At 53.4% G+C, this 27,427-nt stretch overlaps 1 protein-coding gene and 1 long non-coding RNA gene across 8 annotated transcripts in view; both read right to left on the minus strand.

Annotated features, from left to right (window-relative positions):
* Positions 1 to 12,087, minus strand: part of DENND3 (DENN domain containing 3) — a 49,331-nt gene extending 37,244 nt beyond the window's left edge. For 3 of the 7 annotated variants that reach the window (XR_010377000.1, XM_031439710.2, XM_031439709.2), the window contains exons 1-5: positions 11,829 to 12,067; positions 5,457 to 5,736; positions 4,840 to 4,955; positions 3,507 to 3,649; positions 3,182 to 3,293 (exon numbers count right to left, since the gene is read on the minus strand). Coding sequence is in view for 5 of the 7 variants with exons in the window: in XM_031439710.2 (XP_031295570.1) it covers positions 3,182 to 3,293; positions 3,507 to 3,649; positions 4,840 to 4,955; positions 5,457 to 5,736; positions 11,829 to 11,930 (753 nt within the window). In the remaining 2 variants the exon portion in view is untranslated. Of the gene's footprint in view, positions 1 to 3,181; positions 3,294 to 3,506; positions 3,650 to 4,839; positions 4,956 to 5,456; positions 5,737 to 11,828 lie in introns of all 7 variants that reach the window. The other 4 variants (XR_010377001.1, XM_064476795.1, XM_064476796.1 and 1 more) reach the window with 4 other exon arrangements.
* Positions 12,088 to 23,129: 11,042 nt separating this feature from the next.
* LOC116149030 (uncharacterized) lies at positions 23,130 to 25,534 on the minus strand. The gene is made up of 3 exons (XR_004132669.2): positions 25,312 to 25,534; positions 24,202 to 24,298; positions 23,130 to 23,415 (listed from the first exon to the last, which is right to left on the minus strand). It is a non-coding gene; the product is annotated as an uncharacterized LOC116149030 (long non-coding RNA).
* Between the last annotated feature and the right edge of the window lie 1,893 nt (positions 25,535 to 27,427).

The raw sequence follows: 27,427 nt of genomic DNA on the forward strand, positions 1-27,427 counted from the left end.
GCCTCTCTGCTTTCTTGTTCCCAGTTTGGCTACAGAAGGAAGGCATTAAAAATAAGGCAGATACACTTACGAGACCAATACATTTGTTTTAAAACAAAACAAAACAAAGCAGAATTAAATACTCCAAGCTGTGATGAATTATTAACAATTCTAACACTTGTACGAAAAATTCTCCTCAGTGTTTCAAAAACTAAACATGCCAATCAGACACCCATTAAAGACAAAAACCAGCTCCGTAGTTTGCTGGTCACTCTACAGTAACATGGTCACTGCGACATCTCGGGTGGCCTGCTAACGATCTTACAGCCTTGATACTCACACCCTCTGAGGTGGGCTCTGTTATTCTACCCACTCTACAGATTAAGAAACTGAGGAGGGAGAGATATTCTAGGTTAATATTTTCCAGATTTCAACCTGATTGGAGCCCCAGAGAAACAACAGACTTCTCACACAAAGCAAACAGAAAGTGACTCGGGAACAGTAATAAGCCACATGCCTCACTGGGCATCCCCAGTCATGCCCATAATTTGAAAAGCAAATAAAATGAGAACCGCTGCTGGGCAGAGAAAGCAGAGCAGGCCCAGTGCCTCTGCTCTCCTCGGCGGGTGGTCCAGGCCCTGAGAGGATGCGCGGGGTCCCTGCCTCCCCACTCCCTACTCTGTGGGCCTCCTGCCCCGTCAGCACAGGTCAGAGATGAGCATGCACACTATTCGACACACAAGGACCACCGCTCCTGGCCGCTGTCTGTGACAGCCTCTAACCTGGCGCTGGTTTGCAGTGGGTTCTGGAAGATTCCGCCGCAGCAGCTCCTGCCTCAGAGGACACTGGCCTAAGCTGACCTCTCGGATTTCTTCACAACAATAAACAGCCACTATTATACAACAGTCCCTAAAATAGATGACAACTCTTCTGTCAACTTGGACCCAACAGCTAATGAGACGTGTTAGTGGAGGATCACAGTGACGGGACTTATCCAGACTCGGCCCAGGCGGACAGACCACGGGCCCCACACGCAGACCCTGGCTGAAGGAACACTCCTGGCTGATGCTGAAACCAGGCTCACTCGCATTCACTCACTGAACAGCACTCCGGGGGGCAGCAGCTGAGCGCCGGACACAGTGGCAAGTCCTGGATATGCAGATCTGAGCGTGGCCTCCGTCCTCACGCAGCTCAGAGTCCAATGGAGAAAACGGACATTCACCAAAAAACATGTGCATGCAAGCCCTAACTGCAGGCTGTGCTGAGTTCTGCAGGAAGAGAGCGGCTGCTGCGAGAGACCGCCAGTCAGGCTACTCTGGAGAACCAGCATCTGAGCCAGGTTGGAGGGAGGAGCAGGGGCTGGAGAGGGAAAATGGAGAGAGCCATACTTCCAGGAACAGCACATGCAAGCGCCCTGTGGCAGCACCTGCGAGGGACCGACCAACGTCCAATGCCGCCAGAGGACAGTGACCAAGGGGGTGAACGGAGCTGGACAGAGCTGGACAGTGACGCAGGGGCCAGGGATGCAGCTCTTGGTGAGGGCGACCAGGGAGAAACTGTTGTGGGGTTTTATGCATAGAAGGACAGTTCAATGTATAGATTTTAATGCTCTCTCCAGCCACTGTGCAAAGGATGAACTATATGTAAGGTCAAGAATGGAAGTGGACAGACCAGTGGTTCCCTAAGTCGAGTTAGTGGGAGAAGCTGGTGGCCCAGAATGGGGTCGTGACAGTGGAAGTGGGTGAACTAGAACCAGATGTTGGAGGCAGGCTGGTCAAGTGTGACCGACAGGTGTGGGTGACAGGTGTGGGTGACAGGTGTGGATGGTGGGATTAGAGGCATGGAGAATGTCCCCAGGACACTTTTTCACTGGGGTTGGCAGAAACGGAGGAACCAAACATCAACCACTCCAAGATTCTAGGACACAGGAAACTGGTGTAAGTACCATTTATACCATGTTACTTATGGCAAAAGGTAGAGCACAGCAAATTACAGTTAATCCTAAAACTGTTCTGAGCTCAGGGACTTTTGTTCACTGCTGCAGCAGATCCCCAGTGAATATGTGCTGAGTTTCTAGAACAAGAAAGGAAACTTTGCTGATTTCATTGCACAAAAATACCAATTATCTGCATAGTAAAGGCGAGTGCCCAGCACAAAATTCCAACACATTTCCCCACAAAGGTTTCTGGGCGTGGAACCAAAGCAGAGAGAGGTCCTGCTCTGCCTTGAGCCTGGAATGCACTTGGCAGGATGTCCCCCTCCGCCCCCCGCCCCCCGCCCCGAGCAGACTGCTGGGCTTAGGGTAACATTAAACATACACGTTTCAAGTTCATAATCACACATATCCTAATAAATGTTTCAACAGCCCATAATAATCAAAATATAGAAAAACAAGACTTAGAAACATAATCTTCCAGAAGGGGCTAACAGAGGGAAACTGACTTGACATTAACTGTACATTTCAAGACGATTATCAAATAGGTGTCTGTTTTTTTAAAAAAGGGAAGCATCCTATGGTTAAATTTGTTTGGAAACCGCTGAGTCAAACAGGTTTCACCACACAACTTAGCAGTCTGACACGTTACTCAACCAGAGGGAAAGGAGGGCGGCCTCTCCCCGGCTGTCTCAGCCCTGAAGCCCCTGCCACGACACAGCCAGTGGCGACTGAGGGCCAGGGCTCCCCACACCCCAGTTCGGGAGATGCCTGTTTATCAATTAAGTCACACAAGCGTTCTGCGAATAACAGAAACTATAAACCAGTTATTTCAATACTCACACCGACAGGAGAAAACATTCACAAAGTGAATATAATACCCAACTGTCCAGACAAACACACTAAAGGGAAACTAGCAACGTAAGTAAACTTACGTTTTCTGCACAGCAAGTGATGAATTAACAAGGTAACCACCAAAGGGGCCTATTACTAGCTCTGTTTCTGTTTTTCATGAGTCACAGCAAAACTCAAGCCTAAATATCTGACTTCTTGCCCCAAATTTTACTTTCAAATTTTTAGAAAATAAATTTCTGATTTATCCCTAGTTTTTTGACCTTTGAAATAGTGTATAAAACACTTCTGTAAGGAACTTGAGAAGCATAATTTAAATAAAGCCAGAACTTAAGAGAATCACTTAAAACATTTCAGCCATCTTCATCATCTTACATGTGTACAAGGGAAAAACAAGATAATTCCAGATTTAATTACCAAATGGAGCGGTCCAGGTGGCGGGCTCGGTATTAAAGACAGTTTTGCAGCAAAATCTTTTATGTGATTGTCAACTTCAAAATCTTTACAGAACTTCAGATGAGTCAATAAACTGAAATTAATAAATAAATAAAATCGCAAAATAAATACGAGCATCCAGTGGTCATCTTAGCATTTCTAATCAAAGCTGAAATCTCTGTGCCAGGAGCTCTGGGACTTTTCACAAAGAGGGAAGAGTCGGGGTGTCAGACTGCATGGCCTGGCTGCCCGGGTGGAGACAGCGTCTGGAAGGGGGCTGGCAGGGGGTTCCGGGGGGCTGGCTCACCAGGACAGGCAGTCCTTGAGGGCGTTGTAATAGGGGAATCTGGAGACGACACACACGGCGAAGGGCACGAAGCAGCCGGCCGTGCCCCCACTTGGCCCCGACACCTCCCAGTGCGTCTTGCCGTTGTAGAAACAGTACTCGTCCTGGAGAAAAAGCAACGGTGCTGTCACCTCCCAACCCCAGCAAACCCCAGCCTCCGTCTTCAACAGTGTGGCATCTCCAGGCGGAAAGGAGACTGCGGGGCCGGACAGCCCTCCTCCCGCACGCCTGGCCCGCCTGCTCTGGCTTCACTGTCCTAGCAAGCACCTGCCTTTGGACCAGCACTGACGGGATGCCTGCACTGGCTGAGCGAGGGGCTGCGGTTACAGGTTACCGCCCCGGAGAAGCTCGGCGCCTTGCGTGGGAAGGTACCCACGGTTAGAACACAGGGAGACGCAAGAAGGGACTCCACTCAGAAAGGGAAATGCAGCATGTGAAGGGCCGGCAACCAGCTGGTTGTCACTGACCAGGGGAGGGGGCAGGAAGGGCCCTGGCCAATGACAGGCAGGGGCGGGGGGCATCTTAGCCGGAAGAGAACACAACAGCCAGTTGCAGAAGGCGCAACTCTCTGCATAGCTTACAAGGGGCACAATGTTGGGGCCCATAATCTGGGCCCCAGGAGGCGGCTCTTTGGGGTTGGAAGCAGTCGCCCTTCAACTGTACCGTCTGTTCCATCATTTCCCCGACACACTCCCTAAGGCCGGCTGGTTCACACACAGTGGCCCTGCCTGGAAAACACTCCCCAAATGTGTGATGGCTGGGCCACCCCCTCAAAACCCAAGCCTGGGCACCTGCCCTACATGAAAGGTGGAAGCAACCCACACGCCCATCAGCTGAGGAAGGGGTAAGCAGAACGTGGTTTACACACACCGTGAACCACGACTCAGCCACAAAAAAGAATGAAGCACCGCCACGCTCCCATGTGGACGAGCTCTGAGAACATCCAGCTACATAAGAGAAGATGCAAAAGGACACGTATCGTGTGCTTCCACTCGCTTGAAATGAAATGACCAGAAAGGGCAAAGGCACAGAGCAGACGGCAGGGGGGGTGGCCTGGGGATGGGGCAGCAGGGACCAGGGGTCACTGCTGATGGGACAGGACTGCCTTCTGGGGCGATGAACACACAGTGGAACCAGACGGTGGTGATGGTGGCAGAACATTGTGAATGTACTTAATGACGCTGAACTGTATGATTTTTTAATGGTTAAAATGGTGATTGTTCTGTGCATTTTACCACAATTAAAAAAAAAAAACCTAGATCCAATTTCAGAGGGAGTCACGGCAATCACGTACGTGCAAGGGTCGGTAGTACTGGGCAACCACGCCATAGGTTCTGTTGCCGCAGACGTCGGTCAGCACCAGAAAATGGACACAGTCCTCCTTGGGCTCAGAGGCCACACACACGCCCCCTGTAGACAGAGAAAATCAAGAAAAACCTCATTCCGGCCACATGGCATCCACCTTGAGGCCTGCGCTATCCATAAGCCACAGGACACGCCCTCTCCGACTGTCCGCTGTGGCTCCTTGATGCCAGATGTGCAAATTCTTCGGTCACGCACCACCTTCCGACATCCCGCTCCCGTCAGTGGCAATTCCTCTCCACCCTCTGTGCTCTGAAGACTCTGTGAAGGGACGTGGGGACAGCCCAGAGACAAAGACTTGAGGGTGCACCTGGGGTGCTGACAGGGAAGGGGGTGCCCCAGCCTACTCAGGTTGGAATCCTGAGAGCAGGAAACCACATCGATTTCTCGATGGAGACTCCAGACAGGTCCTTGCATCAAGTCCTCTGTGTGAGTCCCCGCACCGGGCCCCCGCACGCTTCTCAAGGACCAGGGAGACAACACAGCCAGAGCACAGGCTGGCTCCTGGCGGGACCTGGCAGGCTGGGGGAAATGCGGGCCCGTGCGCACCCGGGAAGCACAGCTGCGGCAGGGCCAGCAGGTCCACGCCGTTGGGGACGCTGACGTCCTCGGGGTCCGGGCGCCTGGGGCCGCCCGGGAGGCCCCTCCAGGGCTCAGCTTTGGGCCGCTCTCTCTTCTTCCGGAAGGAGCGCCTCCTGGGCTTTCCCAGAGTTGCACAGTTCACGCCGGCCGCCGCTCCGTCCTCCTTACTGACGAACGGAGGCACGAAAACGGACAGGACCTCCGGCTCGAGAGAAGACAGGCTCTTGACCCCCTTTCTCTGGGCAACCTAAAACAGGCAGAAGTAGGGGTCACTGCTGGGGGGCCGGCCCTGCTCTGTCGCGTGCTAGCTTCCCCCTCCAGTGGCTGGTGACAGTGAGGAACTGCCCTGAAGGATTCTCAGGCCCTGAGCTCAGCAAGTCAGGGGACTTCTGGTCATGGGCCATCCACTGCTAACATGGACCACAACCGGCCCCCGGACGCAAGGGCTCAGTTCAGAGCTGGCACTGCGCAGAGACCTGAGTTCAGATCCCAGCATGGTCGGAACCACGGCAGCCAATTACTTGCACCCTCTGAGCTTCCGTTTCGAGGGGTGAGTGCAGGGAATAAAGGAGGTGACCCAGGTCAAGCGCTCAGCCCCAGGGACCCCTGGAGGCCCCCATGTCCCCTCAGAGGCGGGTGGGGAGGGCTCTGCACGTTGTCAAACCCACAGAGAGGGGTTTGCCCGCTGGGCCGCCGTGCACATTAGCTCGGTCACCTGGGACCAGGGCAGATGCACACAGGAGTAAGGCCAGGCCTGATGGGCCCAGAGAGATACCTCCTTCCTCCATCCACCTGACTGTCCCAGGTCCATACAAGGGGCTCAGTGAGCCAGAATCCTTTCAACCTTGAACTTGGTATAAGGTTTTTTTTTAACTTTTCTATTTTCATTCTTCCCCCAAATAACATAAAGCACCTTCTATCTCTTTTCTATCAAACTAAGCACCTGACAGGGCTCTTCCTAGGCAGTTAGGACTAAACAAATGTTGGTGTTAGACTGACTTCAGATCTTCCCAAGAAGGTGTTTGAAAAGCAGTCTATTCCAGAGAAGGGAGTGGCTCAAGTGTCAAGCCAGCCACAGACGGAAAAGTTGAAAGCAGGATTCTCTGGGTACAAAAGAAATGGGCAGGTACGAGGTGGCCGGGATCCAGGATCTTTGAGGGACCCTAGAAATGGCATCAGGAAGGACACCAGGAGAAATGGGACCTTACCTGGCAGAAGAGGAATAGCCAATATCAGCTTTTCAGCAAGCACCCCTGGTACCAGCAGGGGACCCCTACACTTAAAAGGGCTTCGACAATGGCGGCGCTCCCAGTCAGTAAACACGCACAAACTCAAGAAGCTTACCTTCACGCTCTGTAATTTGAATTCGGGTAAGAGTTTCTTTATATTTGGTGGGTGGGTGGTGGGGAGAGTAATGCCAGTAGGAAGCAAGAGCAAACATGGGACCTCCCTGTTATTCTGTCATTTTAAAAGCTTTTGCGTATCCTGCATGGAAGAAATCCACTTCTCTGGGTATAGGAAATCTTTTCTAAAACTTTCCTGTCAAAGCCCAGCAGTTCGGGCCTAATTCTACGAAAGTATGTCCATCTGTCTCCTCCTCACATAAAACGTTATGCCCCTGGAGACTGGGAGGCCCACTACCACACCGCAAAACAGCTCTGGATGTACATCCCTGTCATGACGAGCAGCAAACGAGCTCGCTCCACGCAGCACGTGAGACGGCTGATCGGCCACTTTCCTGACACTTTGCGAGGCCACCTCCCTTCTGCTGTTTCGCCTCCCCCTGCCTGCTCCTTGGTGGCCCCCTGTGGGCCCCTTCCTCCCAGCTGTGACCGCCCCTGCCCAGTTCCTACTCACCCTCCAGCCTGTGGAGCAATCTCCACGCCCCTGTGATTGTGTCTATGCACAGGGTGGGGAACTCCCAGGGTCCCATCCCAGCTACACTCAGGTGGGTCCCCTGAACTTAGAGTTTCAAAAAGTAAGCTCTTGCTCATTTCCAAAACCCTGGTCTTCCACCTCTCCGCCCCTCTGCGATGCAGACCGAGCTCCTCGGGGCTTCCAAGCTGGACTCAGCACTGTGGCCCCTCTCTCCCCATCCAGAAACTCACACCTCAGGTCGTGGGCCTCAGAAAGGTCTCTAAAAACAGCCCAGCTGGTGTTCCACCTGTACCACATTTGCAAACCCACAGCTCAGAGGAGGTACAGATTCACTACGAACTAACCCATCACGGTTACTGCCGTGAGAAGAATGACACTGCCTCCTCCCACCTGGCCCTGGGCTCCCTATCTGCATCTCCATCCTTCTCCCAAAGGGGGTCCCCTGTCTCTTTAGAGGGGACACGTGGCTCGTCACTCACCTGCCCCAACAGCAGTGGCTTCTGCTGCCTAGCGCCAGCCTCTTACTCCAGCCAGCCAGCCCCACAGACCCATCTCTGACCCTCTGCCAGACCGAAAAAACATGTTTGTACACATAACCATTATCACTAGCCACCCTCAGGCAGGTATCGCACAGGTGCATGTGCCACAGGACAGGCCGACCACCTGCACTGGTGCACTGGGCAGTAGGCCAGCCTGCCTCCAAAGCCACGGCACCCCAAGCCACTCACTGAGCCCCTCGGCCACCTCGACATTCGTGCCTCTGTCACGATGCTGTGCTCTTCCCTGCTCGGCACTCGGCCTGACGTGGGCCCAGCCCACTGCTTGCCCCACCTCCTCACCAGCAACCCCCTCTCCCTCACATTCACCAGAGGGGGCCTTTCCTCGACTGCAGCCGGGCTGCACACCCTGAGGTCATCACCTCCTAGACCATGGCCATGCAGAGTCCACCTGCCCTCCCTCACACCTCTCAGAGCCCGCCTGCCCTGCCCCGTGGTGCAGGGCCACCTGTAGAATCTCGGGGTGGGGCAGGGTGGGGACCCCTGTGCTCCTCTCTGCAGCCACAGGCAGCACAGAGGATGCCTCCTGGGGACGCTGTTCGTCTGCTCGTGCCCCGGCACTCACGATCTCTCAGAGGCATGCTCAGTCTGGACAGAAGACTGGTCATTACGCTGAGGCCGAGAAACTCCGTAATTCCCCCTGTTTATACCTTTGGTCACTTAAAGGGATGTGGCCACAATCCAGTCAACTTGGCATGCAGCAATTTATCACATACCTGCCTTTTTTTTTCCCCCAAAATGTAAATCCCTGTTGTCTTTTCTGAGTGGAGAAGCAACACAGTCTCATTTTAAAAGATATTAACAACAATATGAAAATAATAAAGGAAATAAAAGAAAGGGAACGCCTTCCCCATAGCCCCACAACTCACAGGTAACACCCTGCACAGCCTGAGGTACAGGCTTCCCAGTTTATAATGTATAAATATAATTTTTTCAAAAATACAACCATCATTTTTTTGGGTTTTATTTTTGAGTTTTATTTTTAGTTTAATTTTATTTATTTATTTTAATGGAGCTGCTGGGGACTGAACCCAAAATCTTGTGCATACTAAGCACGCCTTCTACCACTGAGCTATACCCTTCCCACTCCACAATCAACATGTTTAAATGATTGCATTAGCTCCCTCCTCCACATTTAACCATACAGTGTGCTGACCCCCCTGGAGACACCTTAGAGTGTCACAGTGTGTGACAGTTCAGTACTGCATTAGCCCAGTGCCCTCCTGAGGGACAGTGGGGTTGCTCTCAAACCTTCATCTCTGAACACCCTGAGCAACGGGCAGCAAAGACCTCTCACGGACATTCTTTCACACTGCCAACCCTGTAATTAGAATCACCTCCTGAAAGCGCACCCCTGGACCCCAGAGGGTTTGTGTGTTACTTTCTGACACATGTTGCACCTGCCCCTCCCCCCAGAGGAAGATGAGGCCCATTTCCACAGACTCTGCCAGGGGCAGTTTCCTGCTCTTCTCTCCCAGACACTGACTTACTAAGCCCCTCCCAGGACCATCATTTCAGTTCAAAAAGAAAGCAGACTCATTAAAAAGCAAAAACCACAACACTGTAATTCATCTGAGGCACCGTTAGATTACATAACGGCATTGATCTTCACTATAGGATTGGCTGTCACTTGTGAAATAAAACAGAAATGGATTTTTAAAATATGCTCTAGAACGGCATTGTCCACCACAGTTGCCGGTAGCCACATGTGACTATTCACATTTAAACTGATTAAAATTAAATGAAATATAAAATCCAGTTCCTCAGTGGCACTAGCCATCCTTCCCACACCCAGTAGCCATCTGTGGCCAGCTGCTGCCATATGGATGGCAAAGATGAAGACCACCAGTTGTCATCATCTGGAAGGTTCTGTTGGACAGTGTTACTCTAGAAACTGAAAGCCAGGATGCCCGCCACTGAAAAACAAAAATATGCCTTCCCACACAAGATTTACACCAGTGACCTACACTGTGAGAGGTGCTCTGAGCACTTTACCACCACCCTGTGATGGACCCCTTCACATCCTGTGTCTAGTTTCCATAGCAACTAAGGAGTGGAAGGAAATGTAACTGACCACAGTAACTCACTGGGGACTGAACTATATTCTTGAGTTCTTTGTCACTACCTCAATAAAACAAACACCACTCCACCTAAAAAATAAATTAGGTTAGCACAAACAAAGCAAAATGAAAAGTTAGGACACTATACTATAGTAACATTAAGCAAGCATTTCTCCTACCTCTGGGTTTCTGTTTTCATGTGTCACCAAATAGGAATGCCTGAATCAGAAAGAAATAGTGATTTTTTAAACTAAAATTAAGTTATTTAAAAGCCTTGGACATTCAAAATAGAGCTGCTATAAAAATAAAACTGAGTAAGTAAAATCCGATGTTTGGTTAATTGTAACAGTCACGTCAGCCTTATGAATAGGATGTTACTCCATCTCATAACACTGCTTTTTCTCCTGCTCCTTTATCTGTTTCTCCCTCCACCCTTTGCCAAACCCCTAACAGAATCAAAGTGTAGAATAAAGAGGATGAAAGTTAAAGTGCAGAGCAGCCAACTGCACACTCGACCTGGGCAATGTTGCAGTCTGTTCCGTTCAGGAAAGCACCACTGTAAATATTCCAGTTGATTCATCCTGTTCACACTGAGGCAACAAACAGGCGTATTGTAATCGCCGAAGAAGCAAGAACGCCTAACTGCAGAGAAGCCACAAATGAAACCAGGTCCTGTTCTATCAGAAGAAAAAGGAAGAAATGCCATTTGGCATGGAGAGGCAGGGAGCCAAGTCAACACAATCCCCAAGGGTCAGAGGAGACAGAGACCAGAGGGGGACCCAGATATGATGGGGGTGGGGGGAGGAAGAAGGCGATGCAGAAATCATCTAAATTGGCTTTGTATTAAAGTCAAGGAGTACAGACCACCAAGACATCATCAGACGTTTATCCGGTTAATTTGAGCAACATTTAGCTCCTCTGGGTGATGTCCATTCACCTTTCATTGCTGTCATCAGGTAACTGGGCAGTAGAGTCGGGGAATCTCCCAACTCACTGGGCATCACCACTAACCAGAGTAAAACGACAAAGTCACAGACCAAGGGAAAAAAGAGGGCCACAGACCCACTTCAAAGAAATCTGGGATTCTAGAACTAAGAAAAAGTGAGAACACAGGAAAGAAACAAGGAGAAGGAGAAATGTCCAAAGCTGCTGTCCTGGAGGAAAGGACAGGAGCTTAACGCTTTGGCTGCCTGGGTGCAGAGCGGAGAAAAGGAGGAGGTGGCACAGAGTGAGAAAAACAGCTGGTTTCATCGCGAAACGGCTAAATGCAGAAAATATAAAGGTGGTCCTGAAATCTAGAACTGAAAATCTAATTATGCTGTGCCCAGAACAGCATGGCACCTAGGAGACAGCGAATCTTTGTGTCACGAGTGAAATCATTTCATCGGTGGCGGGCCAGGATTCAGTCCTAAAGGCCGCGAAACTCCAGGCGGCCCGGCCTCGTCTTCACCTGGTCCAGGTGGGCGTAAAGAGACAGAAGAGCCGAGAGGAGCGAAGTACTTAAGAAGCGCCCGACGAACGCGAGCGCTCTCCATCACAATCGCGGTGCGACTCCAGCGGGTCCCACCCGAGAGCTGCTCCGGGAGCGGAGAGGGCGGGAAACCCCAGCCGGCAGCCGCTCGCGACTCCACCGCCGCTGAGGAAACAGCTGCTGCTCCCGCACCGGGGAGGCTCCCGAGGTGGCCGGCCTGGCCGGACCTTGGACTTAGCGTCCCCACCCCGCGGACGCCGGGGACGCCGTGCGCACGCAGCGGGGTATGCGGGACCCGACCCCGCTCTTCGGCCGCCGCCGCCGCCCCGCCGCCCGGCCAGCGCCCGCGTCGGTGTTCCCGCGGGGCCCTTACCTGCTCGGGGCCGCGGAGGCTGTCCCGGGCGGGGCCCAGCAGCGCGCATAGCTCCAGCAGCCCCGAAGGCAGCGCCAGGTGCTGCGGCACGGCCTCCGCCATGGCTGCTCCGCGGCCAAGGCCGGCTGGGCGCACCCCGCTGGGGCGCCTCGGGCCACCCGGCCCAGACCCCGCGCCCTTGCCCCGCCGCTGCCCCACCGCCCGGCGCAGCACCGAGCGAGCTGCAGCCCGCGGTGTCCTGGGAGTGCGCCGTCCGAGGGGACGGGGCTTGTTGTGGGGCGGGGCCTGAGCAGCGGAGGGGCTAGGGCCTGGGCGGTGAGGGGCGGGGCCTGAGGGGAGGGCGGGGCCTGCTGGAGAGGAGCTGGGGCTGGAGGGGGCGGGCCCGCGCGAGATCGTCATTTCCGACCCGGCCCGGCAGATCCCGGCGCGTGCGCGGAGTCTGCACGCCTAGACCCCTCTGTGGATCCATTCCCTCCCCGCCCGCATCCCGCTCCCAGGGGAGCCCAGGAAGGGGTGGGCAGGGTCCTCAGGTAGCCCAGGAGGACTCCCAGACCCTGGTGCTGAGGGTTCGAGAGTCTCTTGCTCCCGCAAGCCCCCGGGTCCACCCTGGAGGGACTAAAGACTTGGACAGGCCCCTGCAGCCGCCGACTCCTGGAAGCCCTCCTGCGCACAGGGTTCCAGAGTTGGCCGGGTGTGGACGGCAGGAAAGGCCTGCAGGGAAAGGGGTGCCTGGTTAATAACTCTGCAGGGTTAATCTAAGGCTGGCCTTGTCTACTAAGAGGTTGAATAAAATTCAGCAGGAAATGGGGCGGGGTGGGCGGTGCCTGACTGGACCCCAGGGAGCGCTGGACTGAGGAATGTCGAGAGGATGAACGGGGCCCTTCCCCGGCCAGCCCCAGGCCTGGGCTTATCCCTGCGGACCATGGGCCTCCCCAGCCACAAGTTGCGGCCAGGAGGCTGGCTTTGGTGCCAGGTCACTGAACAATGAACTTAGAGGGACCCAGGTCCCTGTCCTAGCTTTGCCTCCTGGCTAATGACCTTAGGCTGCATGTACACAACCGAGTGGGAAATGACTCCCAAGGAACTTTTCTAGTTGTAATAATCTATGATTTTTTTTAATTGGAAAGGCTTAATGATAATGTCAAACAATAAATGCAAAGCAATGTCAAAATCAAAATGGGGAATTGGGAGGCGCTGGATCTGGAGGTGGAAAGGTTCCTTCATCCTTTCCAGCCTGGTGAGGCCCCCAGGGACTGCAGCCTGACTCATGGGATTTGTGTTTCACTGTCAAGTCACTTAGCCGTCATGAGTCACAGCTGGTTCTCACTCAGGTCTAGAGGCTGCCAGGCATCCCTTGCTCTTATTGGTGAGCCGTGACTAGCAGTTGCAGTCATGGACTTCAAGAGAAGGACAGATTTTGCTCATCCTGGTCTGGCTGTCTCCACGGTGTCCTGGTTGTTGGCCTCAGCAGAGGGTAGGCTGGACTCCGCCACCTGGAAATCTCCAGTGCCCAGGAGAGAGACTCACAGATGACCCTGGGGGAGTGAGCTGCTCCGGGAAGGCAGCAAAGCCTTGGGCCTGCAGGGACCTGGACTGGTGTCTGGCCCCTCTGTGAGCTATGTGACTGCCAAGCTCCTCACAGCCCTAACTTTGGCTTCCTGTTTGTTCAAACACCACCCAGTATGGCCAGGATTCAGGGAGGTAAACACTAGGCAGCTGTCTCAGTGGGGGCCCAGCGAGGCTCAAACAGGTGCAGGCATCCCTTTTCCTCCAAGAGGTGGAAGGGTTTAAGAAAGTGAGCTCCAGGTTGGGGCGGAAGGTTGGGGGCCCAGCTCCAGCTGTGGGCAGGGCTGTGCAATTCCACTTTCCTAGCCCCCCCTTGACACCCAAGGGGCCAGGTTATCTCCGTGGGACTCCTAGCTCCTTATGCTGTGCTTTTTAATAAGTCCCTTTTGCTCATTCTGAAGGGACTTCCAAAGTGCCTGCAGAAAGCTTTGCCCCAACAAGAGAAAGTGCTCATAATGGGATTGGAGATAGACGTGGAAATAGCGAGCCATCAAAGTCACAGGCACGTGGAAGAAGCACTTGGCGGGGAAGGGGGTATTGCTCAGCCACAGGAGTGGATGCTGCTAGCATGCTGAGGTCCTGGGTTCTATCCCCAGCACCGCCATTACTAAGTAAATAAATACATAAATAAATAAATCTGATTACCTCCCCCAAAAGAATATTTTAAAAAAATCACATAGAGGCAGAGATGCAGACCCAGAGAAAAAGGGAGGAGCACTTTGAGCCTGGCTGACGAGACCACCTGCCCAGGTGGGCATCACTGGCCAGCACATTAAAGTCAGGGGAAGTACAGCTCAGACTGGTTACAGAACTTGCTGGAACAGTGCCTACTGGCTCTCGTGGGTAGGTTACCCTTCCCTCCCTCCCCCTGCCTGTGGAACGTGTTTGCCGTTCTGTCCAGCTCTTGGGATTGCTGTGCAGCTCAAATGAGAAAATAGATAGATAGTTTGTAAGTCATGAAGCGCAGATGCAAGGCTACGGGGTGAGCACAGCGCTGTTGGTATGTTAAGTGACGCTAAGTCGTTCCCTTGGAAGTGGTTAACTTTCTGGTCTGGAGTTTCACCTCAGTAAATTATTTTTAATGGCACTTATGAGAACCGCAGTCTCAAACTGCAGTATATCAATACTTCTTTGGGCGTTTTAGCAGAGACATGGGTGTTAACTACAATTCTTTTGAAAAAACATAGGGAGAGAGGGAGGGGGGAGCTTTATAACATTGAATTTGGCAATGACTTCTCGCCTATGACATCAAAAGCACAGGCAATGAATGAAAAGGAGATAAATTCATCAAAACTAAAAACTTTTGGTACATCAAAGGGCACCCTGAAAAGAACGAAAAGGCAACCCAGAGAACAGGAGAAAATGTTTGCAAATTGCATATCCGATAAGGAATTGATCAACAACTACAAAAAAAAAAATTAAAAAAAAGACCAAGGATTGAACAGATGTTTCTCCAAAGAAGATCTACAAATGGCCAAAAAGCACATAAAAATGTGCTCAACCTCACTAACCACTAGAGAGATGCAAATCAAAACCCCGGTGGCATACACCTCACACCCATTAGGGCGGCTACTACAGAAAAAACAAAACAGAAAATCAGTGGGAACCCTCGTGCACTGCCGGTAGGAATGTCAAATGCAGTCACTGTGGAAGATTGTGTGGCTGTTCCTCAAAAAATTAAAAATAGAATTACCATTTGATCCAGCGATTCCACTTTCAGACAGATAGCCAAAAGAGTTGGAAGCAAGGACTTGAGCAAGCGTTTGCACACCCGTGTTCAGAGCAGCACGTTTCAGAGTAGCCGAAAGGTGGCAACAACCAAGTGTCCATCAATGGACAGATGGACAAACAGATGTTCTCTTACTTTCAGTAAAAACTTTGACAGTTTTTACTGAAAGTAAAAGAACCCGCTGGTTGAGTGCACAGATGCACAGCTTTCTCGACTGTTTCCTATGCTTTTCAGAGCAGTATGTGGTATGAGGTAGTATCTTTATATGTGGATATAAAAATACAAACGCAACCAGCTTGTTGAGGACTTGGTGGTTGATGTGAAAGTGAAATGGTCTTCAATTATACAACCGCACAGTGACCAAAAAAGTAGGGCACTAGTGTGTAGGGTGTTCAATGTCACTTTGTCCCCTGAAGAAGGGAAGAACGGTCCTGTTGATCAGTAGGAGGGGTCATGTCCACATGATGGCATGTGGGTGTTTTAACTATTGGGAGGGACCAGCCATCTCTCACCCCTGCATTAGAAGTCAGACTCCCTCCTCACCTCTCCCTGGGCCCCTCCTGCGCTTCCCAGACCCAGCAGCATCCCTCCAAGTCTGTGGCACATCCTGCTCCCCTGCAGGCTGCCTGGGGTGCACTTTCCCAGCTCTGGCCTGCACCTGCCCTTCCCCACCTCCTCCTGCTGCGGGAAGCAGGGCTCCGCCTCTGAACTCTAGAACACTCCACTCTGGATTACAGCATCTTCATTCTCAATTGCCTGCTGCAAATGCTGCTTCCAATTTTTGCTATGTACTTACCTTGGACAAGTTACTGCATCTCCTTTGCGCCTCGATTTCCCATCTGTAAAATGGGGGAAATAATAGTATCTACTTTGCAGGGTTGTTCTGAAGGTTCAGAGTCCAGAGACCACTGTCATTAGTCCAGTGCAATCAGTGGTAACTTCTAAGGTCATCATTTACAGGAATTGATGTAAGTAGGGACTGGGTCACGTGGCCACACATAACCCCAAACGAAGCACACAGCGCAGACACCCACACGCAGCAGGCACGCCATACCTGCTCTCTGATGCACTCTGCAGGCTTCGGATGCACTTTGCCAGGTTACAGCTGGTTTTTAAACATTTAAATTGTTTTTCCTCACAAAAATTGTGAGGTAAGGTTTAGCTGGTTCTCCAAGCAAAACTAGAAGCCAAGCGTCCCCATTTCTTGGGTAAGCACAATCATGTATCTGTAAGCAAAGAAAAACATAAGTCTGAATAAACGATTTTCTCCAGGAAATGAGAGGACCAGCAGGTGGAAAGAAGGAAGTTCACCATGCAGAAATCAGACTCAAATCTTTCACATCCAAACCTTCTTACTAACTGTCTGACCTAGGATGTCCCTTCACCCCCTCAAGACTCAGTTTCCTGATTTCTGTTCGGATATTTATTGAGCACCTACTGTGTGCCTGGCCCTGTGATAATAGCTGGGAACACAAGCAATAAAATGCAAATTATAGACCCCGTCCACCCCCAGTAACTCCCAGTGCAGCAAATGTGTGTTCAGTGGTGGGAAGGAAGCAGAGGGTGTGTGGAACCGGAGGAGTGATTCCAGGGAGATCCAGGCAAGAGGAGAACCCCTGAAACCAAGCTCCAAGGGACAAAAGGCTCAGAGGGCACGGCAGGCTACACAGAAGGAGCAGTATGGTATGTGCAGAGGCCCCGCATGGGCACGTGGGTTCTGCAGCCACGGGAGATGGTGGGAATGTGCCTGACACATAGTGGGGGTCCCTGCACGCCTGGGGGAGGGATGAAGATGGGCAGTGGGGACCAGGGCAGGATCAGGAAGGTGGACATCTGCCCTGGGGATCACGGTGAGTGGCTGAGGACTTTGACCAGGAAAGAATCAGGGCCGGACAGGTATGTGACAAGGCTGACTCAGGCTGCAGGGCAGAGGCGGGAAGTGGAACGGGAGTCCTACAGTCATCAGGCCAGGGAGAGGGGTCTGAATGGGCAGTGGGTGCAGAGTGGGGAGGCTACAGGGTGAAAAACTCAGGAGGCAACGGGGAGAGGGCAGGCAAGTCCAGGCTTCTCCTCCCTGGCCCCACAGGCGAGACCGGATCCCCGTACCACCTGTCCAGCATGGATGGGCCCTCCAGAGGCTTGTTTGTCTGTCTGCCCGTTGCTCCGTCAGCAACTGAGGGGCAGGGATGCAGCCGAGAGGCCTCTGCTCTGTCCCCAGAGCAGGCAGAGCCCAGTACAGTGCAGGCCCTCCCTCGTGCAGGAAGACCTCACGAGGACCAAGGGGCACAGAGGAGCCTCCAAGGGACAGATGACCTTGACAGGCCCGTGTGCACCTACATGGGACATCCCACAGACTACTTGTTTGTGTGTTTAGTAAGTTGCATCCTGTCACGTTCAGGTTGGGGCCCTTTCTCCCCTCTCCCATGGGGGAAAGGATGGGAGGATTGTAGACAGAGGACTGTTACAATAGACGGCACGCAGGCTCTGGGCAGTGGGCATCAGGAGGACGCCTGAGCCATCACCCAGAGAGATGGAAATGTGATGATGTCACGGCAAATGGCACAGGAGCTGCTAGACGCCAGGATAATGGCGCCCTGGGAGGGGCCGCCTTGCCGATGCGCCTGCCCAGACAGCGCACTCCTGCCCTAGCCAGCTACAACCCCATCTTTAAACGTTGTTTTTCTCTTTAAAAAAATTAATGGAAAAGAGGAAGCCACGTGTCAGTAGTGCTAGCCTCCTGGGGCACTTGGAGATCGTACAATCTGAGCCCAGCATCTCATAGGATTTTGGAGGGTGCAGTCTCTTCACACCGGCTGTAGGAAAGAACATCAGGCAACGTTTCAACAAACCCATCCGCCGGGCCCTTCCCTGAGCTGTGGAGGACCGTGCGTGGGCCAGGCCCTGACAGCTGTGGTCCTGCAGACACTCCCAGTGATGTAAGGTGCAGCCAGGCTTCAAAACCACTGGGCTGATGCTGCATTGTCAGTTGCACACTGAAAGTGATAGCACTTCCTGCCCCCAGATACATTTAGCTCTGCTCAGCCAGTGCCCCGCGGCCGTGAGCTGACCACAGTCGTGCCTGACGACTCTGGCGCGTGGGGGGCTGAATGCATGCTGGCGAATTAGAATCTGCCCCGATGTGGACCCAGCCCAGTGCCAACAGGTTGGGTGACCCGGGGCAGGCTGCCCTCACCCTGTGCACAACAGTTCCTGGCGCCTAGCCCTGTCTGACACAGAGGATGTTTGAAAACACTCTTTTTTTCAGATGTTAGCACTGGGGATTGAACCCAGGACCTCATGCATGCTAAGCGGGCACTCTACCACTGAGCTACACCATCCCTGGCACAAGGAGTGTTTGATGACTAAAAGAATAATGATCAGGGTCCATTTGCACAGTGGGCGACATTCAGCAGTGGCTCACCAACCTAATATCGAGTAGGAGAAAATCGTGGGGATACATACACTGTGACACTGTTTAACAAAGTCCAAGCATGGACAAACACACGTTCATGAGAAAACCAGGAAGAGCAAGGGATGGTGACACCAAATTCAGGATGGAAACAGGCTCGGTTCTGCGCTCCTTCAGCAGGCGGGGCAGAAGCATCCATGTTAGAACGATAAGACCTGTTCTTTGTCACCACTTTATCGAAAAAAGGAGAAAGTCAGTGATCTCCTCCATCTCTGGAATAGCACTGCGTTTAAAACAATGTGAGTGTGGTGAGGATGCTTCCCCAGAGTCAGACACCGAGCAGCTGTCCCAGGCCCCGGCCCCGAGAGGGTGGCCTGGGTCTAGGAAAAGGCTGAGAGGGGGTGAGAATGAGGATGAACTGTGTGACTTCAAAAGAAAAAGGGAAGCTAGCCTACCGCCTAGTGGGTTGTCTTGAGGCCCCAACAGGCTAGTGGCCGAGGGGATGCTCTCGACCGCACCCAAGAAGGGTCTCCCTTAAAGAAAATTCTTGGAAGGGAAGGATGGCAGAAGGGAGACCTCAGAACCTTGGGCCCTGGTGCCGGGAGCCTGTGTAGACGTCTGTAGCCGCAGACCCAGAGCTGCCAGGCAGAGCAGCTGGGGAGGTCCTGGACCAGGGCCCTCACGCCTGGGTAGCCACTCTCATCCTCCTCTGTGCAAAGACTGACAGGAAGCTGCGGTCCGGCTGCTGCTATGTGCTTGGGTGGGAGGAAGGGGACAGATGTGAGAACTGTCTGAACTCATCCGGACTGGGAATCAAGACAAATAAAAATAGAGAGCTAACAGTAAATGGGTGGGAAAGGGGAAGTCAGGTACCAGCCTGCTCGAGGGCCCGAGAGGGAAGCCCGAGGTCATTCAAAGTTATTTCCCTGTGCATCTGCTGCTGTTCCCACTGCCCTGGAATGCCCTCTCCCCTTTCCTCCCCAGTAACTCTGGCTTATCTTTCATTGGCTCAGATACCCTCTCCTCCAGGAAGTCCTCCCTCATCTCCCTCCCAGCTTCCCCTGCCCAGGCTGGAGCAGCCCTCCCCAACCCATCACACCTTCTGGGCCCTCATAATGTCCCCTGAGAAGCTGGTGTGAGGGCAAAAAGGACTCTCAGTAAACACCGACACTCCCCTCCACTTTGCCAGACTCACCCCTCCTCGGGACCCTCTGCAAAGCTGCAAAGCCTAGCCAGGGCTAGCCCGCAGCCAAGGCTCACCAGCTGCTGACTGGGCACCTAAATGATGCTTTGGGTGCACAGGTGCGTTCTTTCAGCCATCACTGCTCCAGCTTATGACCAGGTGTCACCCTGTTTGGCAGATCAGGACCTGCGGCCCGGCAAGGGAAGCCCCTTACCAGAGAGCACATGGCTGTCAGTGTGGGGACGAGGGTGCACACCTGCATCATTTGGCCACCAGAGCCCAGGCCCCTGCCTGAGGCACACTTGCCCACCTTCGGCCCCTCTGCAGGTGGTTCTAACGTTTGCTTGGTTGTCACAGTACCTCCCACACAGGAATATTATCACTAGAAGGGATTTTCAGACCATTTGGCCAAACTCAGTCAACTCTAACTCCCCAGGGCAGTGAAAGTTCAAAATTGGAAACACCCTCTTTGCATCATAAGAACACATTCCTAAGAGAGGAGACCAAGCCCACTGAGGCTCTTAAAGGAGCCCATGGAGGCCAGTCTTGAGCAGCGCGCACCCTCCTACCAGCCCAGGAGGGTGGTCCTGTGCCCACCTACAGAGAAGGGTGCCACTTCACAGAGGTGCCCAGCTTGCCCAGCCCCAGCGGGGAGTGGTGCTGGGGTGGCCCAGGTGGGGCCAGCTGGCCCAGTCCCTCAAGCTAGCTCAGGTCAGAGCAGCAGCTGGACTGTCCTGTCCCTCCTCCGTCCCTCTTCCATCCCTCTTCATCTCCAAACCCAAAGCCAGGCTGACCCCAGCGTCGAGGAGGGGAGAAGCCCGCAGGCCCAGCCCTGTTGCTTCTCTCTCAGCCGGCCGCCCGCGGAGCCGCCAACACCCATTTCCTGGTGTGCGTTTGTGCAGCTGGGGCAGGGGGCAGGGGGCATGGAGAACCCTGGGGGGGGGGGCAGGGCTGGGGAGGGCCCTGGACCTGAGTCCCCCACCCCAGCCCCCGGCTCCTCCTGACTTGTTGAGACATCCTTTTCAAGCACCTAGAGCCCTTCCAAGAACTACATACAGCTCTTCACGGAAGGAAGGAACCGCTCCCACTTCCTCCTGAATCTAGGAATGCTCCCAGCTGGCTCCGTAAGAGAGAAGCCCTGCCCCACAGGAGAAGTGGGGACGGTGACTTCGGCCTCCGACGAATTCGATGGAATGATCTGGAAGGCCTGATGGGGAGTCAGCCAAGGCCGGCTTTGCCTGAAGCTTTTCACTGCCTGAAACACAGCCCTCACCCCGCAGTGGGCTGTGTTCAGAAGGCCTTTCCCTGCTCCCACGGGGAGTCAGACCCTGGAGAGGGAGGCCTGCGTGACCACAATGCCCTGACACCCACCTCTGGCCCCAGCAGGGTCCTCCCCTGTGGATGGGCCCCTTTCCCTCCCTCTTCCCCTCACCCAACTCTCCCCAGGATGAGGGACCTACCAGGGGCCTTGCAGCAGTCCCCCAAAACCTGTCCAAGGCCTTGATCCTGGCTGCCCCCACTGGCCATCGCCCCTTCTCTGTTCCTATCCTGCTCAAGTCCCCTGCTGGGCTGGCCACCCTGGTTCTGACCCTGACCTCAGCACCTGGTGCCTGGGGTCGGCACCATCAACCTGGTTCCGTGGACACCTGGGGCTAGGCGTGCATGTCTTCAGAGCTCTGTCTGCTGCATGCTGCCCCCGACCCTGGCAACAGACTGGGGACCAGCAAGGCCAGGGGCCAATCCAGCCTCCTGCAATGGCCCTTGGGCCCCAGGACACCCCCTCACACATGCTCAGCACCCCAAGCCTGGATGCATCCCCTTCCTGCAAGCCTGCCCCCCGACTGAGCTCCCACGTTGGCGACTGCACATTCCCACTTGGCTGACGGAGCCAGACACCCAGGCTCAGCTGGGCGCCTCCCACCCAATCACCCACTCAGTTCCAGTCTCAGCTCTGGGGGATGCTAAGCCTGGACACCACTTGCCTCCCAGTCTTCCCTGTCCCTGCCCCAGGACGAGCCCCAGCCTCCCAGGCCCAGCAACTCCAAGTCTCTGTGTCAGCCCAGGTGCCCCCAAGAAGAAACATCATTTGGGATTAAACAGGCAAGAAATGTATCAGGGGACGCCTGTGAGACAACATGGAGGAGGAGCTGGGGGACCGGCAGGCCCTGTGGTGGAGTGAATTGGGTCCCCCCAAGATTCATGTCCCCCAGGCCCCTCAAAATGTGACCTTACTTGGACAGTATCTCTGCCGATGTAATTAGCTAAGATGAGCTCCTGGATTCGGGGGCCCTAAATCACACCACTCCTTTTATGTCAGGAGCAGAGAGAACAGACACACAGGGGAGGCCGCTGCCTTTGACCGGCTCTCCCATCCGGGCCTGCAGCCCCTGCACCTCGGCCGCACCTCACACACAGGGCCTGGCCCCACGCGGGCCGAGCACCCCCCGGGTACCGCACGCTGGGTTATCCAGCCCTGCGCTGCCCAGCGCGGGAACCAGCCACACGCGGCTGCCAGCGCCTGACACGGGCGGGTGTGAAGGGAGCCCGCTTTCGTTTCAGACATCGCGAGACAAGAACATTAGGTGCCTCCTTACTGATTTTTACATTGATTCCATGTGGAAATGAGAACATCTTAGGTGTAGAGTTAAGTGTATTATTAAAATGAGTTTCACCCGTTTCTTTTCACTTTGCTTAGCGCAGCTGCTAGGTTCCGTCTGTGCCGGCATTCTTCTCTCACACAGGCCTAATCCGTGTTTAATTATCCTTGGAAAGGAAATCTCAGGCACAAATTCATGTGTGCATGTCCACTGATGTTAACTGAGCACCTACTGTGTGTCAGGAGTGTGGCCCCAACCGGCCAGTTTCTGCCTTCTGGGACCTCCCTAGAGGCCACACTCCAAGGTGGTGGGGGACGTGGGACTCAGATCTGGGGGGCTGTTCCCCGTGTTTGCCCCAGAGCGTGTGGGGGTTTGGTGAGTGTGGGTGTCAGTTTCTCCTTCTTGGAGACATACCAGTTCAACAACATTTGGAGGCAGCCCGGCACAGGGCTGGGACCCGCTGTGCCTCTCCCATCTCACACCTCTGAGATTCTCTAAGCCAAATGGGGTGGTTGTCCCCAGGGCGGCCGAGGGGGACACTGAGCTGGGGTGGGCAGCGCACCCACCCAGGGCCGGCACCCAGCAGCCTCTTGGGTCCTAGACCCCAACCACATCCCACCAAACACAGACGCAGGAGGAGGAGTCATAAAGAGAGCTGCTACGGTGTAGTCTGCACTGTGGGGGTTTTCTTACAATCATTTTGAACCTATTTTTATTAAACCTTTTTTAAAGACATGTAAATGAAAGCACCGAGTCAAACTGTAATTCTGCTCTTTCCCTTAACGTGAAACCTTTATTGAGACTAAAATTCATTTATGTAAAACAAGCTTTCCTTAAATAGGCCGAGAGCGTCTCCTGCCCTGGTCCGCCCCCAAGTCTTCCGAATTCCCAGACTGGTCAGAAAGTCTGTCTTGTCACGTTACCACACAGGCAGCGATTTCGTGATAGATGTCACATTCTGGGGGGTACTTTTGCTGAAAGCATTTCATTCTCAGGCTGGCTTTTGCCACCATATCACAAAAGCTGAGCATCTGGGCTCTGGTTCCACTTCCTGGCTCACCCAGACCTGATGTATTTGACAGATGCTTAACTGATGATTATAACTGGAAAAAAACAAAAACCACCCAGAGAAACATACAAACAATATAGGCCAGGAAGTGCCTGGCTTCTTCACAACTTGCAAAACGTAGCAGGGAGCTCTTTTTAAAATACTAGTATTTGACTCAGGGACATAGAAAACAAACTGTGGTTACCAAAGGGGAAAGGTGAGGCAGGAAAAAATTAGGAGTTTGGGACTAACAGACAGACATTACTATATGTAAACTAGGTAAAGAACAAGGACCCACTGCATAGCACAGGGAACTATATTCAATTTCTTGTAATAACCTATAATGGAAAAGAATCTGAAAATATATGTATATATATGTATAACTGCATCGCTTTGCTGTACATTGGAAACTAACATTGTAAATCAGTAAAAATGAATAAATAAAATAAAATACTGGTATTTGAAAAGATATCTGCAGGTGGATAACAGCACTGTTGGTCGTTTTAGAATTACCTGCGTCCTTCACCACGTAGTCTTCACCACCCTGCCCCCGTAAGAGTGAATATTCATTTTGCACGAGAGAAACCCGGGGCCAGTGCCAGTCAGCCTCTGACAGCGGATGAGGGGGCGAGAGGGTTTGCTGGGCACCTGCTTCCTGTAGGGTCTCCAGTCACGCTCCTCCCGTCGGCCCTACACTCAGCCCGGCTGGGACTCCTAGGAAGCCCACTGCATTAAACTTGGGCTGGGAGGATCCCTGTGGTGGATCGGGAGCTGGGATACCCAAGAGGCCTGGGGAGCCCTCGGTATCAACGTCCTCACCAACACACACTCAGTAACCCACCTCCCTGCTGTGGGTTTCTTCCCTGAATGTGTTACTGTAACTCTCCGTCCATCACTCCCGTATCTTGCTGGTCATCTGTCTTCTTGTCCGGAAGCTCCTAAGGGCAGGAATTTGGCTCTGTTGTTCACAGCTATATTCCCAGCATGATAGACTCTCAATGACAATTTCTAGGATAAAGCCTGGAGGAATCTCCTTGAATCCTCAGGACAACTCCTTGAGGGTCCCCTCTGGACACAACCCCCCCATATTTGACTCTTGGCACTGACTGGAACCTGACCTGCCAGATACTGGCTTGGTGACCACTGCATCCCAGAGCTCTCCATCAGCCAGAGAGACCCTTGGTCGGGAGCCTCAGGGATGACATGGGGGGATGACAACTGTTGAGGGGATGTGGAGCATCTGTAGCTCCGGCCACACCGTGGTTTCCACTGTACAGACAGGGAGAGATCACAGTCTTGGAATTGGGGTGGGGGGGGATCTAAAATCCTCTCCTGGCCACTCTTCTAAGTCACCTGCAAACTATTTTGTTTGGGTCTTTTTTTTTAATATTTAAAAAAATTTATTTATTATTGTATTATTTCATTAATTTTTTTGGCTGGGGAGTGGTTTGGTTTATTTATTTTTAGAGGAGGTACTGGAGATCGAACCCAGGACCTCAGGCACACTAAGCATGCACTCTGCCACTTGAGCTATACCCTCCTCACATTTTCCTGGAGAAAATATATACATTTAGAATAAGTTGGCTGGACTCAGTTTAGATGATCCCAATGTTAGTAGCATCAAAAGCATCATAGTCTGGAGCCAGCTGATCACACGCCTTCTCCCTCCATCACGGCCACACCAGGTCACTGAGCACCATCTCAGTCTGTACGACCGGGTGTCAGAGGCCTTGGCACCCACGATAAACACAGGCTGTTCTCTCTTTTCCTTGCCCATTCCGTGGCCTGGGAACTCAAGGGCAGAGTGCTCAAGCTTGTGGTTCCCGGGGTGCTCTTGCCAGGATGTGTGGGCTACAGAGGTGGGTGGTATGGGGACCTTCCTTTTCTTTGTGGCTGCATCACCCATCAGCCCTGTCTCCTTGGCCATCTAAGTCTTTGCTTTGGCACTTACCACAGGCCAGTTTCCAAGTGGAATCTTCACACATTGTTGTTTCGTGAATTCTCACAGTATCTCTCTGAAGTAGGTATCGTCACCCCAGTGTACTGGGAAGGAGACTGAGATCAGAGAGAGATGGTGACTTGCCTAAGCAGACAGCCAAGGCAGGACTGAAGTGCTCTGAACTTTCCAGTCCTTCTGCTCCAGCCCAGACTCAATTAGGGGGTAAGAAGAGTTTTCTGACCCCCACTAAAGCCAAAGTATTGAGGGCTCACAGTGGTAAAGAGTCATCTGTTTCGGAGTCCTTTGGCCACTCTGGGACTCAGTTTCCCCACCTGTAAAATGGGGTTGGGTGGGGCTGGTGTCTGCCGTGGAGTCCCCTCCTGGCTCTCAGCTCTGGGATCCTAGCACTACCTACTCACCTGTTTGGTTTGGTTTTTAATCCTCTCCTCCCCACAAAGGGGCGATTCCAAAAAAGCTAACTAAGCCCCTGTCCAGGCTGGGTTTGAGAACCTTCTGGATCAGGCAGGAGCCCCATGGAAGCGAAAGAGGAAGTGTCCTTCTGTTTACCTCCGTCTGGTGACATCACACTTCCTGGCTTTGTGCAGAGCCCACAGGCCCCGCGGCCCACCCGTCCCCGGGGAGCGCCTCGCTGAGCCGCTGCTCTGGGCAGGCAACAGAGCCCCTGCCCGCTCCTCAGAAACAGGAAGCACTTGTGTGGGGCCAGGTCCCCTCACGGGAGGTGGGGCTCCTTTCTCTTTGAAGCAGGTCTGGCTGCCTTTGGGGATGGCTCCTGGCGGGCAGGCCCCTTTAACCCATGCCTCCTGCGGGGCAGTCAAGGGGGCAAGGCTGTAGCTGCTGGTGGCTCTGGGAGGCCTCTGGGGGCCTCGGAGAGACTCAGAAGGGATGGGTTCAGGCCCCAGCTTTGCACTTACAAGCTGAGTCACCCTGGGCAAGTCACTGGCTTCTCAGGAACTGCATTTCCCATCAGGATGTGGGAACAGGAGAAAGGTGGGAATCAGATGGCCCCAGAGACCCCATGTTGGTCCCGGAGCCACCACTCACCAGCTGCATAACCTCGGACAGGTCACAGCCTCAGTTTCTCCATCTGTCTAACGAACGAGTTGGAGCAGTGTGAGTCAGAGTGAAAACCAGACAGGACGAAGGTACCACTAGCTCTAAAACTGTACACAGTCCACTTGATCCCAATGACAAAGAAAGATAAATCTCCACTCTGCAGGTACGTAGTAGGCACATGGTGAACGGAGGCCCGCAGGGCAGAGGTGCAGAACTCCACAGTGGGCGGGAGGCTGGGCGCTGAGTCAGACATTCACTCCTCTCTGTTTACCGAGGGCCTGGCGTGTGAGGCCGGGCTGGGCTGGGGGCTGAAGATGCTCCCGTCTCGTGGAATCTCACATTCTAGCCAGTGGAGGCCACCTATAAGCCTAATGCATCGATGAAATCATTTCAGTTTGCATCAAGGGCTGGGATACGGTGGAAAGTGACCAAGGCAGGGGACCCTTGAGCTGAAATGTAAGCGATGAGAAGGCGGAAACCTGGGGAGAGGGAGAAGGAAACTGCTGGGCAAAGACCCTGACAGGGGCCGTTTGCTGTGTCCGGTGTGGCTAGAGAGTGTGGGGAACAGGGAGGATGGGACCAGATGAGGTTGGTGACGAGGCCGGGTCAGATGATGCAGGGCCTTACCAGTCAAGGTGGGGAGGCTGAGTTTAATCTGAGTGCAGCTGGCAAAGAGGGGTGGTTTTAAACCAATGCAACAGGGATCACATTGCACGACCCCCAGAGCCAGGTCACAGGAGGCCACATGGCTTCTGTCTGGTTCTTGAGCACGGTGGCTCTCCATGTGTTTCCACTCAGGATGCTCCCTCTGAGGACACAGCTGCCACATTGGGAGAAAGCACAGGGTCCAGGGGGCAGCCACGGGAGGGGCTCCAGTCGACAGTCCCAGCAGAGCCCGGTATCCAAGCCATCCGAGCAGGGCTCGGGTCCTGAGAGTGAGATGACCTCCAATGGCCCCAGCCTGCAACTGCTTGGGTCACCCCCAGTCATGGAGTCGTCCCAGAGCCCAGCTGAGGCCCTGGGCATCACGGAGCAGAGACAAGCCGTCCCTGCA

This window comes from Camelus dromedarius, chromosome 20 (genome assembly GCF_036321535.1).
Source record: "Camelus dromedarius isolate mCamDro1 chromosome 20, mCamDro1.pat, whole genome shotgun sequence".
Lineage (NCBI taxonomy): Eukaryota > Metazoa > Chordata > Mammalia > Artiodactyla > Camelidae > Camelus > Camelus dromedarius.